Source organism: Saimiri boliviensis, chromosome 4 (genome assembly GCF_048565385.1).
Source record: "Saimiri boliviensis isolate mSaiBol1 chromosome 4, mSaiBol1.pri, whole genome shotgun sequence".
Taxonomy (NCBI): Eukaryota; Metazoa; Chordata; class Mammalia; order Primates; family Cebidae; genus Saimiri; species Saimiri boliviensis.
The window spans coordinates 127,443,811-127,464,191 of record NC_133452.1 but is presented as its reverse complement, the minus strand read 5'-3'; the positions used below and the strand labels follow the sequence as shown (position 1 = coordinate 127,464,191).

Here is a 20,381-nt window from a genome sequence, read left to right as displayed (position 1 = left end):
TTGCCCTGCCTCAACATGAAATAGGAAATATCTTCCACAATCTGTCTTATTAACCATCTTGCCAAAAACCTGAAAGGGAACAAGTAGTAGCGGGCAGTTTCTGCAGGAAAGCTGGAAGTAGTGGTTGTATGTACCTTTACTTGAAAAACAGTTAGTTTTTCTGACGCAGTCAACACGTTAATATATTCAACAAGTATTCTGGGGACTCCTATTTTGTGCTAGTTACTATTCTAGACTCTTCCACAGGAATATGGAAGAGAAAAAGAACATTGAGAAGTCAGAAGGCAAGAATTATTGAAGTAGAAAATAAATGGGATAAAGACAGCAGAAACGACTTGGATTTTAATTCTTCTGTTCAAATTGAGATTTTCAACATTTTACAATACGCTTTGCAGAAAACCCTGCAATCAGGCAAACATGCAATGTGACTGTCCTCCCTGACTCCGTCCCCACCCCACTTCTTACCCATGGAGCCTTTGTACAATATTTTATTGTAAAATCTTGTTACTGTTATAACTTTGTTAGTTGTATTTTGATAATTTTTAAATTTCACTGGCATTTCAAGTCTCCTAAGTATCAAATTTTCTGTTTACATTAGCATTCCCTTTCCTTAAAACTGTGTCTTTTAGGCCAAATCCTATGCGGATTTTCCCAGACTGCTTGATTATTACCTATTGAAAGGTTAAGTCTTATAGACACAAACCTACTACTTTCTTTCTTCTTATTTTCAAAATATGAGCACACTCCAAAACCATCTACCACATATTTCACAGAAATGGTTGCCAATGATAAAATTTCGAAAAGACAATATTGGTCTATAGTACAATAATTTTGTCCTCTAAATGGTGTTAGGAAACTGGTGAAAAGTTATGTGATTTCTGCTCCATGTGTTTTATTCATCTATGGTTATAGATGTACATTTGTTTCTTCTGGTCAGGAAGAGAAGATAAATAGAATTAACCAATAGGGAAAAGGACGTTGATGATTTCAGTCACTGGAACGCCTCTGTCAGAGTCATTATGAGCTCCAATAATAAGTATGTGACTTAGGCTTTTGCCTTTGTAATTTCCTCCAAAATTATTTACTATTCAAGGTTTAGCAAAACTTTTTCTTAATACAGTCTGCTACATTAAATTAAAAACATTTCAACCAAACTTAGAACCATTCTACATGAAAAGAAAAATATACAAGTTTGACAGCCTAATATTTACAAGGAAGAAAAGGTCTTAGAAAGTTATTTTTCTCCATCGTTCATATTAAGTAATTACAACTTTTTGCCAAACTAAATATCTTGTGAAGATCTTTTAAAAACAGCTTTGTAATAAGGCACTAGTGTCATGCTTTACTCTCAAGTAAAAACAGTGGTTACATTCCTTTGTTGGAAAATTACTTTAAAGTAGCATTTTAGAAGTAGCATTTAATTCAGTATAATGCAGTTTCATATAGAAATCTTCCCTCCTGTTTCTGTCGCTAGACACACAAATAGTACTTCTTTCTATCATGATTCTCCTGATGCCTACCCTTTAGGAAGACTCCAGTGAATCACACTTAGTAATTTTAGGGAGAGTCTCAGAGCAAAAAAAAAAAAAAAAAAAAAAAAAGAAACAAAACAAAACAAAAAGTCTTCATTTATATCTTACGTAAAGACTCATGCATGCTTGAGTCATAAATAACTGCTATACCATCTGTCATTTTCAAGTAACCTGGGAAAAATGGAAATACTAAGAATAATGACAAAGACTGAAGTTAGAGTTTCAATTTGCTGAAATAATACACATAGAAATCATGTCTCTTTTGCACATCAGTTCACCCATCTTGCACGGCAGACTACTATGCATACGTTGGCCATTAACCCAGAATAATTCATATTTGACAAATTAGATAAGTATGTGGCACTAAACTGAGTTGTTCCAAGATGAGTTCCCCCTTCAAATTTATTTATATATGCAAATAATTTTTTTCACTAAAATAGCCAAAATTTTCACCTAACAGCTTATAGTTTGCATCCTGAACTAAACAAGGTACTTCTTGCCATAAATAATAGAATTAAACCACTACAGATTTTGACACTTAGTTGCTTTCTGATCAATTGAAGTTTGATCCTCCCCCTGTAATTCACAGATTCACTTGCAAGGACTTTGACATCAATTGTGCATTTCTAATATTTTGTTGAAAGATTGTGTGTGTAGACACACCTGAAGAAAATTATCTAGACAATAGTCCTCCAAATAATAAAAAATATAAAGATTATTTTAACCATTGTCTTATTTATGTCTTTCTCCTGCTCCTAATTTCAGAAAAATAAAATCTAGTGGCATAATTCACAGGTATTGACTTAAGTACTAAAGAAAAGATTTTATGTTGAATTTACCTAGTTGATCATCCACTGCTTGAGAGGCCCTGAGGAAGTTAGCTCAGCAAGTTGTGTAGTTCAGTTCTGGCTAGATTTTGCTGATCTAACCATTTCATAATTTTATTACTGCCATCTTGATTTTAATTTGAACTGAATCTTTCAACATATGAAGGCAAGTCATACTTATTTTAAAATGAATTACTGAGTGATTCACTGAGGAAACATTCTGGGATGCTAGAAACATCACTGGACGATTTAATATACTGTCTGAAGGTATATACAGAGGGTAAATTTATTGTGGTTACTTGATTTGCAACATGCGACCCCATAACTCTCTGTGTACAACTGCCGCTTGGGTTTTATCTTACCTCCAACACCGGACATTCTGGAGGAGTCCTGATGAGAGCTGGATTTATTGCGGTTTTGATTTTTGCGTTTGTTGGCTGCTCTCACCGATCGAAGAAGTACTTCACTCGCCTTGAAAAAGGCCACCATGAATGGTTGTTTGGATTGAGGTCCCTGTCTCCCCACAAGACCAGCAGATTTTACGTTGATACTACGACCTAGAACATAATAGGAAAGAACTTGGTTTATGAAAAATTGAGAACATTTACCTGATGTGAGAATTCTGAGGGTACTTTGGAAAGGAGAAACATTTTAAAACATGATCAGAATGACTTCCTCACAGGCCAAGATTCTTATAAATACTGAGGCTTACTAGTACAGACAATTATCCATGCGTGTTATTTCATCTTGCTTCATTCTTCCACCCGGGAACACCCTCCAGCTGCTTTCACTCGGTAATAGCTTCTCAGACCTTCAAGTCAGGGATACTATCAATTGGAAGATTTGACTATTCATTTGCCTGGAGATGTTCACATTTAATGACAATTTTAAAAATATTAGCTATGGGCTCTTCTGCACTAAATGCCCTCTCATTTTTTTCCTTAAGTGATAAAAGCCGAATACTTGGCAGGGCGTTTCTACTTTCTCCAGCCTATTCGAAGCCTTTCAAGTGTTAATTAGTGCTGATAGCCTTTCCACCTTCGCCTGGGCCAGGGCCCAGCAACCTTTACGAAGCTGCACTGTACTTAAAGCTCTTCACCAGTCATTCCGGAAGCCTGGTCTGGGGATGAGGTCTGCTTTAAGCCTCAATTATTAAAAGTAGTGACAAAAACTGCAATTATCTTTGTGCCAACCTGATAATTTATCAATAGGAAGTACCGTGAAATATACAGAAATTTTGGAATTCTTCCCCTTCTGAGTTTTGACACAACTGAATGCTTTCCGAAAAAAATTCAAAACAGGCAAACCAAGCCTGGAGACTCTCAGAAGAAAAAAACAATCCAAGTGAGCTTTGAGACTCAAATTTGCCTATAAACTAGTCTGTGTCTCAGACCCTTATTAGTCTTTTGATGTGGTTATATGTCAGAGAAAAGGAATACAACCAGGGCCTGTATAGAAGTGAGTTAAAAGTCAAGGTGCCCTCAAGATAAAGTTGATACAGTACCTCTCCCATGTGGCTAGTAATAATAATACTTAAAACTATGTCAAAGAGTGCTTGCTATGCTAAGCATTTTTCTAAGTAGTTTCCAGGCATTATTTTATTTGATTCCACAAATGCCCTAGAGTTAGGTATTACTAGTTTCTTTTAATAGTTCATTTTATTAGGCTCTTCTAATTTGAAATTATCACTGAAAATTATATATATATATATATATATATATATATATATGAAAAAGAAAACCATTAATATCTAGTTCAATGAAAATCATTCAAACATGATAAACTAACCTTAAATTGTAAACTTAGTTGAGAATTACTTAACACATATGCAAAGTTGCTACTCTAGATACAGAAGTTAGCGATCTTTTTAAAAAGAGTAATACATAATGTGGTGAAATATGTGTATGATTGACTGACTTGCCCCATGAGAGATGTGCATGTTTTCTTAAAATATTTATTCAGTAAAAACTGTGGAGCAACCTCAGTCCATTATACGACCTGACCCACCTTAGAAGAAAGAAAAGGAAGGCAAGTCCCTGAAATGGCATCAATGGCATTTTAGCAAATAAACCCTTGCTCTTAACAAAATTTATTTTGGCAGCATAAAAACTTTTGTGTATACTTGTATTGTGCAGAGACTGTCTACCGTCAGAAAATGAGACCGTGTCATGTGAGGCTGTGCAGCTGTTGAGAGGGACACATAGGTCCTTTAAATGTGGAGGTATTGGTTAAAAGAAAAAAAAGCTGAATCAATTCAGACAGCATAGGTATCCTCCACCATTGTCCTACAACCTACTGGGAAAAGTTATCCAATTCCTACAGGCATTAAAATGGCCATCTGCCTCCCAAATGCCACTATCTTCAGTCCTAACAGAGAAGAAGGGACTTAGAAATATTCAAAGCGGTAAACCTTAAACAAATAAGCATATAGATTCTCTTTTAAATGCAAACTTACAGTGGCTCTATGCCAGAGTCTATATTTCTTAGAAAAACTCTATCACTGGCATAAATGAAAGAGGCAGTTTGATTTGTGGTCAGAACAGTTTCCATTCTACTTCCACTGTAACAAATGTATTAATTCAGCTCAGACTTCCTCCTTCTGGCAGCCCTTTCACTGTAAAAAGAGAAATTAGAAGTTCTAGCCAAATACCATACCTTGAACTGACCCACTTCAATACATAAACACTTTTACAACATGTTTATTCAGGTGTAGCACTTGAAATTGGTTTAAGATGTTTCCAGTGACAGAGAGCTCAGCAAAGGAAAAAAAAAAAAAAGAAAAGAAAAAGAACTGAGAAACTTAACTGTTATAGAATAGAATAACTGGCAATCTGTTCTTTAAATTTTTTCATTTTTTTTTTCTGTCTTGGAGTACAGCATAGAAAGTATTTGTAGAAGCTTTTATTTTGATATTTTAATGAAGTGTTAATTTAACAGGAACTAAATTTTTACTTGTATACATTGATGACTGCAGAAATCATTTTTAATATATGATCTTTCTAATACTGAAACAGGTTGCTGCAAGATGTTCAGAAATGGAAGACAATAAAATCAATTTTCCATTCATTACAACACACACTGACTCTTTTATGGTTAAATAAGCACTTAACAAGAAGTTCCAAGTTTCCTTTGGTTTGCAAGGGGGTTTCTTTTGTTATTCCAAAGACTTTGAATATTTTAATTTTTATCTGTGGAGAAATAATACTGCTCTGAAGATTTATGTTCTAAAAACTGTAAAGATGTGTGTATGTATGTTACAAATATAGGTTTCTTGGGTTTTACAAAGGTGGATATTGTATGTGAAGCAAAGTGCCCTTCAAACCAATGTGAACTCCCTTTAAAATTACTTTTAATATTATTGAGTTTCCTCTTGGTTTCCTTTTTACTACAGCAATGGGGTGACTATTAAGATTCCATAAGTTAATGCTTGTTCAGTTACCCTTGGTCTTGAGCTATACCATAGAAGCATTAATTACTTGACCTACTGTTTCAGACATGATACACTTAAATCGATTATGTTGACTAAACCTTTTCAAAGATTGAATAGTTGTTTTAATAAAAGTACTGATAGAAACCCAGACTATACTGCATGTGTTAAAAAATAGTAAATGCTTTATAAAATTTTATTTGAACATTTTAAATTGTATTATTGAATATACAGTATGTTTTAGATATATAGCTAAAGATGCCTACCTAAAGCACTCTGATACAGAAAAATATTACCTCTACACCTTTACGTGTGTGTATCACCATGGATTTAATTTTGAGAGCTGTTTCTTATTTTAGAGAAGTTTCTAGTTTAAAAAGATACATAAAGATTAAGTACTTAATATACAGCAGAAATGAAAATGGTGTGAGCTAATGAAACGAACATTAAAAGATGACCAGCTTGAGCCCAAGCTTAGTCACCTTAAGATTCAAACACATCCAAGCATAGCTAGTGATAGGCTTGATTCACTAAGCATATATTTGAAAGAAACTGAGCAATTTCATGGTCAAGAAGTCATCTAAGGAAAAAGGTGAGCCACAGTGATTTTTTTTTTTTTAAAGCCTATAACCCAGAGTTACTTCTGGCACAGCTCCGATAGATACATGTTTAACTCCAAGAAAGAAAGAGAATCAAAGAAAATCTAATACATAATTTTTACCCAAAGTCGCTAAAATACTAGGAGGACAAGTTAGCACTACTTTGGAACTTCATTGACAGACTGTGACACAAGCCCTGAACAAAGATTCTCTCTGTGTAAGAAGAATGGCTTCTGAGCAGTTCCACACTGGGTCAGGATGGCAGCAACAGAATGAGCTCCTAAGTTATCTTCCATGTCAGCATCAGCATTGACTTTAGAGTGTAGTACCAGCTCAAAGCTGAGCACAGCAGCAGTCTGACAACACTGGGAGTTTTAATGTGTACCAATAACTATTCCAAAGAAAGAGACAATGCCAGTGACGGGATAAAGTGGCTTCAATTGCAAGGGAAAAATTCCCTCGCACGATATCCATGTCTTGATGTGGACGCTGGAAAGAGGGTAGGGATGGGATAATGTGGCATCAATTGCAAGGGAAAAATTCCCTTGGATGATATCCATGTCTTGATGTGATCTGCTAAATGGATGGGGTGATAATAGGAGGTAAAGAAAAACTTGGTTGCTGGAAACTGTTCAAGCTTAAACATGCAAATGAGAGGGGAGAAGATACAGCAGAGAGGAGATTAGAAAGGTTCTTGAAGGATGTGCCAACAGTCCTGTGATCTTGCTGGTGGCAGTCAGACCCAAAGAAACATTGTTTATTCCCAATTATTCCAGGTTTGGGTGTTATATAATGGTGGGATTATGAAATCAAAGTGGTAATGATGATAATTGTAGGAGTCCAGAGTTTGGTATTGGCATAGATATTGTCTTTTGGATTTCAAAAAAAAAAAAAAAAAAAAAAAAAAAAAAAAAAAAAACATTAAATCTTTGCTCGTGGAGAGTTTTTTTTTTTTTTTTTTTTTTTTTTTTTTTTTTTTTTTTTTTTTTTTTTTGAGACGGAGTTTTGCCCTTGTTACCCAGGCTGGAGTGCAATGGCGCTATCTTGGCTCACCGCAACCTCCGCCTCCTGGGCTCAGGCAATTCTTCGTGGAGAGTTTTTTAAGTAACTATTTATACCTTGTCCATTTTATTTTCTCCTTAGAATTATTGTACAGGAATCATAGTGAAACAATTTGAGCAGCAAATATAGGGGTATTTTATTTTACAGTTTTATTAACTCAGTGAACAAAGATAGGGTTGGGATGATATCTTCTAAGAAATTATTACTCTATTCATACAGAGATTAAGAAGGATGTAGATGAGGCTGGAGCTCTGAACTGCTAAATTTTGTCATAATTGAGGCTGGAGATTCAAGCCTTCTAGATCTGCTACTCTAACCCAAATGACTTCATATAACTATTGAGGTCAGGGTATTGTGGTCACATTTGCCTAAAAACACAACTGAAACTATTTCAGATTTATAGTCACAGGGAAGGTAGGCTGGCAAACCAAAATTCTATCCCAAACTCACTGGTTTTGTATTTCAGACCACTCCTTTTGGAAAATGTGATTTTCAAAATGTTTATTTCTTTAAAAACAGAGTTATTAAAGGAGATTCTGACATAAAACAGCTCTTCAGAGACATGTTGATGTTATAAGGATAAGTGGTTCCAAATATGATCATTGAGTTTCCCTCTAGGATACACAGTTTGAAAAACATTCATTTGAGGATTTATCAGAGTCTAAACGTCGATATCACTTTGAGAAGTTAGCATACATTCCAGTTTGTTTTTTTCTCCACTAAAAACCACAGTAATTGACTGCTTAACCCAAAACACCTGTGATGGAACTGGTACACAAATGATCTTTTCTTCATTTCAAAAAAGACTCTTGCAGTGTCCATTACGGACTCCTTAGCAGTAGTCAAATCAGGGCATTGTCTCACATCCACACATCTATCTGATCTTCACTTATTTTCAACCTGTGATTAAATTTGATTCTGGTACTCTGAAATTATGGATTCTGTGACTCTAAATTATAGCAGAATTTTACCCTTTTTAGAAACTGATCATTTAAAATGTACAGAATTCACTACCCAGCATATAGACTACATCATATTTATATCTGATTTTAAGGAATGTGGGGAAGATAGAATCGTGTCTACTTAAATCTCATATATACTTAAATTTGCTATCACCTTAAATTAAGCATATTGTAATCTAGCTACAAATTTCAACCATGTTATACTTTTTAAAACTTAAAATTTGCATTTTTTAAAGTTCTAGTGTAAAGGCGCAGACCTGTTGCCAGACCTAAGGACTCAGACTTGAAGTTATCACAAACAGAAATTTAGCATTCCTCCTTATTACCTTCTTGTTTTTCAAATGGCTTGCATGGCTTTATGAATTCAAACAAAAACAAGTAAAAGCTGGGATTTAAAACTATTTTTTAAGTATTAAAATTGAACTTTAGAGTACGGGATAAAAGTTTTTGAGCGATTCTTCACAGTGATTCTGGAGTTCTGTTTAACAAATGAGGTTTGTTGTACAATACCTTTGCTGGACTTTTCTCATCTCTTTTTACTGACATTTAAAAGACTAATTTCAAAAAACCACTTTGCCCATATTATATATTGATAATTATATATTATTAGTAATATGTGAAAATCAAAGGAAGGAAGAAATGTAATATGTACAGACAAGCATAGGATTCTTGGCTCATAAGTAAAGGGAAAAAAAAAAAAAAAAAAAAGACACACTGGAGAGATGAAATCCAGCAAGGGCTATTGGTAGCAGTTCACTGGCACTGGTAGGAACTATGAGTTCAGAGTTTTCTGTGGATAAGAAATGTGGTTACAACTCATAGTAACAAATAACAGTAGAAGAAATCCATTTTTTTATATGATTGGGGTGTGTTAGGGATAAAGAGGTTGAAAGGAAAAAGATTTTTTAAAGTGTTGACATTGTTTCTAAAAATTTTGAAGAAGATACTGTCATGCCCCACAGTTTGATAAAGTGATGGGACTTAGAAAACAAATGGGGATATGTGGTCAGAAACACTGGCATGATAACTAAAGTCCTGAAGGGGGAGATACACGAACCCTTGAGAACCGAAGCTCATGAGACTCCAGGAAGGAGGGCCTGAGGACAGAGAAGCCAAGAACCCTAAAGCAGCATGCCCAGAGGTTTGTGCCCAGTTGTGGAAGCTGTCCAGAATGCTGAAATATTTTATTGTGTGAAGGGCAGGACTGAGGTGATGGAAAATGATTAGTCTCCTTCCATGGGACATCACTCTGAAATGCGGGGCTTACTGTCTTGGGCATGACAAGCCCAACAAATGTGTTTTACTTGTGCCATCTTTTCAGCTGATGGAAATATGAATCTCATGCTAGGAATTGTAGTTTACCTCCACAAAAGCACTTACTTTTTAATAGCTCTTGTCTTTATATATAGCACCTTTCCCCTGAGGTCCTATGAACTTTACAGACATCATCTGTCACATGCCCCAGAAAGACTGGGTAGCAGTTGGTCTTACAGCCCTCATTTATTTTAAGAAAGCAGAAACATTCTCTTCACAAAACTGTGAGAACAGTGAATTAGTTTTAGTCTTTTTCTCCAGTTATTATGTGACTTTTTAAAATAAAAATTGTATGCATCTTAAATGAAAAAAACCTTTTCCTTTAGAAGCCTGGGAGATTATAATACAATTACAGTGAAACAGATTTTCAGCAGAAATCAACCAAAAACATTAAAAACTCTCTCTTTGTGTTATAATGTCAATGACAAAAAGCTTTCAGATGTCAAACACATTTTAGTTTGTTTCACAGCAGTGAAATTTTAGTATTCCTCAGTTTACCTATAGTGATTAAAGTGGTCTTGGAAACTCACTTAAAGTAGGTATTTGGGAAACTTATGAAGATCTAAAGGAAATACTCCTTTTACCAGCTACTGTATTATTCCAAAAAAAAATTTTTGTTTTCTTTTTTTCTGAGATGGAGTCTCGTTCTGTCACCCAGGCTGGAGTGCAATGGTGTGATCTCAGCTCACTGCAACCTCAGCCTTGCAGGTTCAAGTGATTCTTCTGCCTCAGCCTCCTGAGTAGCTTGGACTACAGGTACACGCCACCTTGCCTGGCGAAGTTTTTGCATTTTTTTGGTAGAGACAGGGTTTCACCATGTTGGCCAGGCTGGTCTCAAACTCCTGACCTCAGTTGTTTCTCCCACCTCAGCCCATCATACAGAAAACCCTATTTGTTAAATGTTTGACCTTCCCTTTTTATTTTTATATGAACCTATCAAATGCTTATAGGCTACTTCCAGTGTCTTTGGATTAGTCTAGTACCAGCAAAATGAAAGAAAAGTAAATTATTTGGCACCCAATAAAGAAGAAAGTGAAAAAGAAAAGTAAAATATATTTTCTAAAATATGCAGTAGAGAACCAATACTGAGATACCTAATGCAACATGCCATAGTAGCTACTTCCACAGGAAAACATTTTGAAACCTGCTACCACAGAGAAATAATAAATGTTTAAAGTGATAGATGTAATTAGTTTGATTTAGTCATTATGCTATGTGCACATGCATTGAAACACCACATTGTACTGCATGAATATGTACAACTACTGTTTCAATTATAGATTGTAAAATGTGGAGTTTTAGTATTTGGAGCTTTTCGTCACATAGGAAAGCTGATCGTAAAGCATTCTTCTGAGTAAAAAAAAAAAAAAAAAGCAGAATCTTTATTCACCAGGTTTTCATATCTCTGGCTATGGCAAGAATGCCATCTAACCTACCCCACATAAGGGACCAGTTACAAGGCTAAATCTCCCACCACCAATGATTCCTTGCTGGCCCCCAGAGCAAAAGCATCCGAAACCATTTGCATGCAAAATAATCGCTGGTTTCCAAGAGTGTTTTCCTTGTGCTCTATCTAGGTCAGCAGTATCATCTGACTTCATAGCACAAGTAGAACTTTGATATTTCTATTAGTTGTGTGACTTCAGAGAAAAATACTGTGAAGAAGACTTCTACATATAACCATAACTGGTAACCAAGAGTAGCAAGAAGCATGTCTCAAAGGATCAGGGCAGGGACACTGGGAATTGAAACAGCCAATTCAATACTTCTGAAATTAAGAGAGAAGCACCAGCTGCCACATCTTGAAGATAGGTATTTTACCAGTTCATTTGAATACATCTTATTTCCTCCTCACAGCAAAGCAACTGTTATACTCTTTAAATGCTTAAAATAAGGCTCAAAAAATGAGATTTTTAACTCAGTCCTGTCACACTACTAAAGTAGCTTGGTTTTTCCTCTAAGTACACAGTATTCCCTTTTTTAGAGACTGGTTGATACTTTCATTTTGAGTTTCTGTATACTTCCACCTTGAGAGCAAAGGAGGAAAAATAGCCTGTCAGTAGCATACACATTGTAGTTTTCAAGAACAATGTTATAGCTGCTTGTTTCGTTTAGTTCAGGATCAGACTTTCCTTAATAAAGAGGAAGATGAAGACCCAACACTTCTTACCAACCATGAGAAGGCAGGTGGCTTCCCTAGTTCGTATTCCACTCTAATTGAAACTTGTCACACTGAGAAAATAGCATACATTCGTAAGCAGTGGGGATACATAATTTAATTATCAAAGTATTTTTCGTCTAATCAAAATTTTGATGGCCATTTCTAGTATATGCTACTGAATGTGTGGTTAGATGCCTTTGCTTTTTGTCTGTCTGTTTCTGTTTTGGTTTTCCTCTCTCTCTCATAATCTTATTACCGGCATGCCAAAATTTAACTCTCAGCAGCATGGAGCCACAGTGGTTGCTCATGCCTTATAATGATCAAAGGTTCTCTTTTCTGCCAACTCATGCTCTCTGCTCAGGACACAAACACCAGCACTACTGCTATTTTTGCAATGTATCCTTGAGAAATATGTGTCAACAATAAGTTAAACCTAAGTAGAAAGAACAGAAAAGACAAAGTAAACTCTTGTGTCTAATGACAATCAGTAGTATTTTATATTTTTCATGACCCTAAATTAATATTGCCATGAAAATATTTACTCCACAGGTCATTAGTTTAGCTACAGAGTCTAGGAGAGAAAATATAACAAACAACAGAAACTGAAATATGTTTCTGACTTCGGCATTTGTTTGGTAAGATTGGTGCTCCATAGTTACTGTTCTGAATTAGGGAAAATCAAAAACAGAAAATACAGATGTAGCCAAGCACTTCCATACCCCTATTCGTTAAAAGAAACCTTAAAAAATAGCAAAATATATATTTCGCCAGGTAGTGAACCACAACTAACTCCTGTTTGTCACCGCTTACTTTAAATCAGTAATTTTAAAACCCTTTTTTTCATATACGTGTTTTAGTTGTGATGCTAAACTTTGGATAAGCAAACTTTGTGAACCATATGGCTCTCATTCAAATATAAACAAACTAAATCAAAACAAAACCTAAGACTTCTGAAGTAAGTTACTGTGATCCACCAATGTATGTTAAGATGTTCTTAAGCACGATCAAACCTGCACTTCTCCACTTAGAAATGTTACCTGCTTTGGGACTTGAACAGAACTGTTGTTTCTTAGTACCTAGATTATGCCAAACACTTCACATATTATTCTTTGTTCAACTTTTACTGCCATACAATTATTCTAAGCGGACATAATAAAGAGATGCAAGTCTTCAAAGAAAAAAAAGCTAGTTTTAAAATGTTTATATAATGGACATGATAAAAGCAGCAGAATTTAGTCTTTCAGTTTATTATTATGGAATATATTCTATAATTAATATCTATTTAGAAAAACATTATTTTCTGCTTCAAAATCATAAGACTAAACTAAGAAGAGGGGGTTCATTATCAAGTTCTAAATAAAGAAATTTGACTAAATTTAATTACGTGTTGAAGTGAATGGCAGAAGAAAAGTTCGTTTTTCTCCTTTCCAATTTGTTAATTTATCAATATAACTATAATTGCATAAAGGGACAAACAAAATATTGAAGCGGTTAATTTAGAAAATAAAAAATAGGGCAGAATTACTATTACATTTTGTGGGCCAGATCACAATTAAACTCCAGCCAGAAAATATGAAAACCCAAAAATAATTCCCAACAGCTACAGCATAAAATTCAATTCTGTTTCATAGTAATCATTTTTAATGATACTGTTTTATTTGGAAATTATTAAAATAAAATTATATTTTAGTTCAGAATTTATAAAGGATTTAGTAATTTATAAGAGTCAGCATATCACAGGCTGGCTCTGAAAATAAATCATTTTTCGATTTATTCTTAAGCTAGTTTTACTCATGTACAAAATAGGTTAAAAAGTAGACATTTCATTTAAAGAGCTTAGCAAAATGCCTAACACTGAGTAAGCGCTCAGCAATGTTAGTTTCCACTAATGTTATTAATATAATTTCAGTTGTCTATTTCAGTTGTCTATCATAGAAAATGTCTGGTTTAAATACTTACTGTAAATCAATTAAAGATACACCTAGAAAGTTAAACCTGGAATAACCATGTAGAATTCAAAAATACTAAATATTAGCATAAAAAACTGATATTGGCAAAAGATATTGCTGAAATCAGCATATTAAAAAGTTGATGTTTTGTAGATAGAAAAGAAGTTTTGATAAGAATTAGTTTGAAAATACATGGAGTATATTTTACGAAAATGCTGTGTGGCTGATAGGAGAATTAATAAGATCTTTGGTTGAACAAAGTAGAAATTTAACAGTGATCCATTATTTATGTTCAGTTACTCCTGCCATGAAAGACATATTAATGATTTTGCTCATTTTTATACAGTGGGCAAATGACAAAAAAATTAAGCATACAGGAAAGATTTATGTTCTCTGATGTGTTTTAAGACATTACGTGAGTTAGAAAACCATGGGTCACAGCTTATATGGGGTTGGAAAATTAACAAATACTGATTTCTAACTCCAAGGGAAACTTTTGCCATACTTATTTTCGGTAGAAATCTAGTCATTTTTAGCATAAATGTACAGGAGTTCTTAATGGACACTTTTGGTAAACATTCACACTAAAATGAACAACACAGTTATTTCTCTCAGCCATCTTTTAAATATTTCTTGATTTCAGGCAAAAAATAATGATTTTTCAGAACGTAACATATGGACACACATAATTTATGTTTTGAGGTTCTGAAATTTGATGGAAATTTGATAGAAGTAGAAGTCACTCTAAAATGTTCTGGAAAAATTGTGACTGAATTTTATGTTTAGCTATGATACTAAAACATTTAGTATGGCACTTAAGAAAATACAATCCTGCCAAATGTGGTAAGAAGAGCTCTCTAGAAAACTTAATAATCAGAGATTTTCAACTATGAATTTATATTTGATCCCTGACACAATTCCTTGAGAATGTATATGCCTGGGTTTTCCATGTCTACATGCACAAACATGCATAAAGAAAAACATGTCTACCTTTCTGGTTCTTCTTTACCAGTTACTCCATCACTGGCTTTATACAGTATCTTAAGTTGGGGTTTGAATGTAACTATTTAATACCAGCTTTCTCTAAGACAATACATTTCCATTCATTGTACCTTCTCTACATACAGTATATTTGTATATTAGAATATAATGCTTAAAGTGTAAATATATGCTTAAAGATTACAAATGGCTTACCATTACATGATACGGCAAGGTTGTAAGTTACTCTAGAAATTACCCAAAACGTATCTTAGGTGATATAATTCCTAGACAGGAAGTCAACTAAATGGTGACTTCTTGAAGTCATGTAGAGCTTATTCCTCACAGAACAAATAATTTATAGCCATTAACTTCTATTATTCAGGCTTTTTTTTTTTTTCTTTTGTAAAGAGTCCTCAGTTTGCCTTTTATGCACATTGATTTAACTTCTGGACCATAGAGAAAAAGTTCAATTTTATTTATTAATTTCCTTTCTTCAAGTACTTGAAGATAACTATTCTCCCACTATCCTCCTAATGTATTCTTAAATATTAATCCAGAAGTCAATATCTAATTATCCTTAAACATTACACAATACATAAAGAACTACTTATTTATAACAATATTTATCTACAACAAATCATGAGCATATGTTCTTTTTTCCTTTCAGAACCTCTAGCAAGATAAGTGATTGTTTCAGTTTCTTAGATGTAGACACTCATTTATTTATTTAAAACCAATTGTCATCACCATAAATTCAGCAAAAGGGGAGCCATATGGTTTTATGAACAAAATGACTTAATTACTTTAAAAGATAAGATTCAGATAACAGAAGGAAATATTATCAAATCTTAGAATGTTTAAAAGATCCTCAGATAAGTGGACATAATTCAACTTTTTGAACTTAGATAAATAATAATGAGAAACTGTAGTCAAAACAGCAGGAGAAAAAGAAAAATATCACCCTTGATCTCAGAATTTCTTCTGCTACTTATTAGCACTGTCAGCTGATATTCAGATTACGCAGCCATATAGATCATCTAACCTTTGACACAGATAAATTAAGCCTCTGACAACACACAGGCTTAATTTGGAGCTCTTTCCCTGAGGCAAAAGTGACTGTCTTAGGGATATGAAGAATTAACACAACAAACTTCGCCGGATACTTCCATTTAAAGCAGCAGATTCTTGGACTTACTAAATCTAAGTAGATATTAAAAACTCTGCATTTCTCACACAAATACACTTCAACTCTATAAACTAAAAAGTATATTCAGGTGTAACTTACACATTTGTTTAATATATACTCACATGAGGACTTTAGATACTGGAATGTAAGTTTCTAATTAGGAATATACTGCTATTCAAAAGATGTGGCAATTTTGGAAAAACTGATTTTAAAAGAATACATTTTGGAGCAATTACTGGATATGTTGATTTGGAAAATAAGCGTTGTCAGTGTGTTAAATTACTCTGCATATAGGAATCAAAAACAACCCAAGGTTGCAAAAAAAGATGAATCTTGTTCCTTGTTAACATAGTTTTAACAATTGTCAACTATTGGGAATGAACAGCAACAAAAAGTAATCACAGGTTGAAAAATAGAGAATATAGCAATGCCCTGGGTAATAAAATGTAAAATTACCCACTGTCCAGTTAATTGTCCAGATTAAAAGAAAGACTTCATTTGAAGTTTGCAGACTAATATTGCTGAAAATAAAAGAGGATTCAAATGTTGGTACTTTAAAAAAATCTCTCATTTTCTAAAATCTAAATGTCAAAATCTAAAATCTCAGCTTTCCGATCATATTCTGGGAAATACCATTATATAGTGGAGATTTTTTTGTGGTTTGCTATAAACGTCAAAAAAACATGTAGCAGGAACCATTGGACCCTACTTTTCATCAAATAAGACTAAACTTTATTTGATCTTGTGTTCTGTGAACATTAAAATCCTGCTTGTAATTCCTTTATCTTTGTAAGAATCCATTTTACCCTTTGATGCTTACTAATAGGTTTACTAAATCAAATACTAGTAATTTGTACTGAGGAATTTTTAAATGGGAGGTTTTTTTAAGGTATTGTAGGCCAGCATTTAATAAATTAACTCCATATATAATCTTACTGAGTTACAAGAAGCTTGTTTCCTTTATTTTCATTGATGCAATTAGTAATCTCCAAAAACATGTTATTTGTCTAAGAACAAAACAGGTCTCAAAAAATTACCACATTAAGTACTAGTAATGTAGTATTCTATGGCAGCTATAAATATAAGCATCAATCATTGGTTGATGCCAGCTAATATAAGCATCAACTGATCTGACACGTCTGAGTGTTCATTTCTATTGATTTCATACCCTAGATTGAAACAGGTTAAAATTTTCTTATAATTATTTTATCAACCAGTGTTATTAAACATGAGCCTAATAACATAACTGCCTATATTCTCTGCTGTCAACTCAAAGTTTCCGAACGTATAACAATCTGATCTTTTCCCTGTGGACTAGCATTTGTGAGTTTATCTAAAATTTATTTAAATCATCTGTAAAACCTCCACAGTAAAAGAACTAGTCCCAAGTTAAAGGAGTGATAACCAGAGCTAATGTATGTGAAAAGTCTATGCAATCTCTAGTCTAAGTCAACAGAACTTTATTACTGCCCTGCCATGTGCTAGGTATGCCAGGTACTATTATCTAATACAACCTCACATTCCTTATATCACACTCATTTTCTTGATGCAATGGCTAAAATGGGAAATATTTTATCAGAGCCCAGATTTTAATCTAGTTTTTCTAATGATTTCTTTTTAAAATTTTTATTTCTAGAATGTAGCTATCTGTTCATTTATCCTCCTCATTTAAATTAAATATCAAAACTTCAAATTCTAAGTTACCATAAGCAATAAGTTTCTAAGTTTTACATTTAAGTATCAGTTATAATCAAATTTAATTTGACAGTTTAATACCACTGAAATCTTCTTTTTTTTCTTGATTTGGGTGCAAAATTTAGTGAGACTTTAAACTTTCTGACTTAAAACCCGAAGTTTTACCTTGATGTGGTTGAAAATTATGCTATGACTTTGTTTTCAAAATGGCTTTTACAGTCCTACTTCTAAAAAATAATCTTATAATGTATCTTGGACACTAAACAGCTCGCTGACAAAACAATATTTTGGTGAGTTGAATACCAATGAATCAGAAACATACGGATTGAATTTTTCTCAATGTATAAGCAAGTTTGAATAGAAAGAAAAAAAGTCACTGGCAAAATTCATTCTGGGCATTGCCAAACCAAAAATGTCTGAAAACATAGGGCTTTTTAAAAGACATTCTAACGAACCCAAAAATACTTTGTTTTCCTATCTCTAAATTATTCTATAATCCCAAGTTTGAAAAAAAAAAAAAAAAAAGAATCTACTTGGAAGGCTTAAACTACATAAAATATAAAACAATGGAAAATTAAAGTGGGGGGAAAACTCCGGTCTTCAAATTTAGATTAAATTGCTATCTGTGTAATAAAACGTGTGCATATGTGTGTAGGAAAAATCATTACTGCAGACATTAGCAATGTTAAGAAAGACTTAGTATGTCACTTAATTAATATATCATTATAATGTAGGGAACTGGAAATCTTACAATAATTTAGGACAGATTTAAGCCTACTCGTTTGCTATTAAAAACACAAATAGAATTTATATTATCATATAGGTTTGTTAACCACAATGAGAGAATGCTTGAGAACTTGGAAACCAATTTTGTAAAACTGGATATAACATCTTGTCTGGAATCTCTAAATTTTGCCATTAAGAAGCAGCAATAGATTTTTTTTCATTTGCTTGTTCATATGTTTGCATTACTTTGCAGAAACAAACATATGGAGCTCGAGAATTATCTATTCAGCATGAAAAAATAATAAAATATTCTTGAACTCTCTTGCCAAATCTATTGCAGTTCATTTGTCAAATTTCTAAAAAGAATATTTCATAAACTGACATAATTTCCACAGGCTCTCTGAGGAATCAAAATGCTACTTTTGATTTCAGCAGCCTTTTGATTACCAAAATACGTTTAGACCTTTTTCGTATTTTTTCTTCACAGGGGCATGCTAAACAAAATTTAATAATACACATCACTGACTTTCTCCTCTCCTTATGATTTAAACTATTTAACTACTGTACTGTGGTTTCCTCTACAAAAGTCTGCTCCTATGTTAAATCAGTCTGGTTTAGTTACTAATAATCCAAAATTTACAGTTTGGAATGTCTTCTTAAGAGAAACGTGTTCAGTAGCAAGTGATCTCCAAGAGGCTTTTAATCACAAACTCATTTCGTTACCGCTAAAGATATTTTCAATACCTACAACCTGCATCGAGCCACACACTGAGGGTACAAGTGTGAACGAATGATACATGTCCCATGACCTCATGAAACTGACATTCATTCAAACCTATAATCACAGTTGTGTTACTGTGATTAATGTTTAGTTCTTTTTATGACTAACAATCTGCAAGAGAATATTACATTTAGTTTAGATTTCATATTCCTTACATGATTTGTTTATGGATTACTTGCCTAATAGCATCTGCAACCATATTTTATACGTGAAAGTTTTCTGGCCAATTCTGGACTATTAAATTTTTCCAGCATATACCATGCCATTTTGCCATGCTGTGCATTATTTACCTTTTCCTCATCCGGGAATGAATTACCCTGTCTTCACGATCACTTCCCACACTTCCATGACTTCCCTTCCTCTTCATCTCTATTTCTGAGAATCCTAGCTGCTGATCCTGTTTAAAGGCCACCTCTACCGTGGCTACTTTGGCTCCATCCCAGGTGTCTTTAGCCATATATGTTCTGCTTCTGCATGGTGTCTTTTTTGTCACACTATTTTTTAGTATTAGGGCAGTTTATTCTAAAATCAGCTACCTCTATCTTTCTCTTAGGTGATACGCCTTTGTAACCTGCCATCTTGCCTGCACAGATACGCAATGATTGTGCATTGGACAAATGGATAAATAATAGTCTACAAATGAGTTTGAAGGCAGACTTTCCTATCATCCTTTCATGATTTTCAACTCCTTATGCTTAGAAGAAAACATTCAGAATATATTATTGAAAATAAAAGATGATCTGTCTGCTCCGAAGCAATGTCACATTGAGAACACCAGCAGTGGTAATGAGTGAAGTTGTGATAAGCTGAAGCATCTGGTTATTCATATTTATAAGAAAATGTCACATGTATGTTCTTCACGAGGTTGCAGTTAATAAAACTAAGGTGCCAGGAGAATCAGTTACTTTCCCAAGGCCATATCTGCTCCACGTCTGGTTAAAATATGTTTTAAGCATTGCTTAAAAGCAAAAATCCAGCTAGCCTAGGATGTTTAACCATGCTAAAATTCTCCTTATTAGACAATATCAGAGAGATAAATAAAAGCAACAGAAGATTGTGTATCTTAAACCTAACTCTTAAATATAGAATTTGGAAACCTTTGAAAGGAGTAAAACATTCGTTTAACTCTAGGATAAATAACACCCTAGTAATTTAAGTGAAATTACCCATGCAATATAG

At 33.7% G+C, this 20,381-nt stretch overlaps 1 protein-coding gene across 1 annotated transcript in view; it reads right to left on the bottom strand.

Moving 5' to 3' along the window:
* The window catches only part of BMP5 (bone morphogenetic protein 5), a 137,171-nt gene that overhangs the window by 19,882 nt on the left and 96,908 nt on the right, over nt 1–20,381 (bottom strand). Inside the window, exon 4 of the mRNA XM_003926372.4 lies at nt 2,722–2,916. Within this exon, the coding sequence (XP_003926421.1) occupies nt 2,722–2,916 (195 nt within the window). The remainder of the gene's footprint in view (nt 1–2,721; nt 2,917–20,381) is intronic.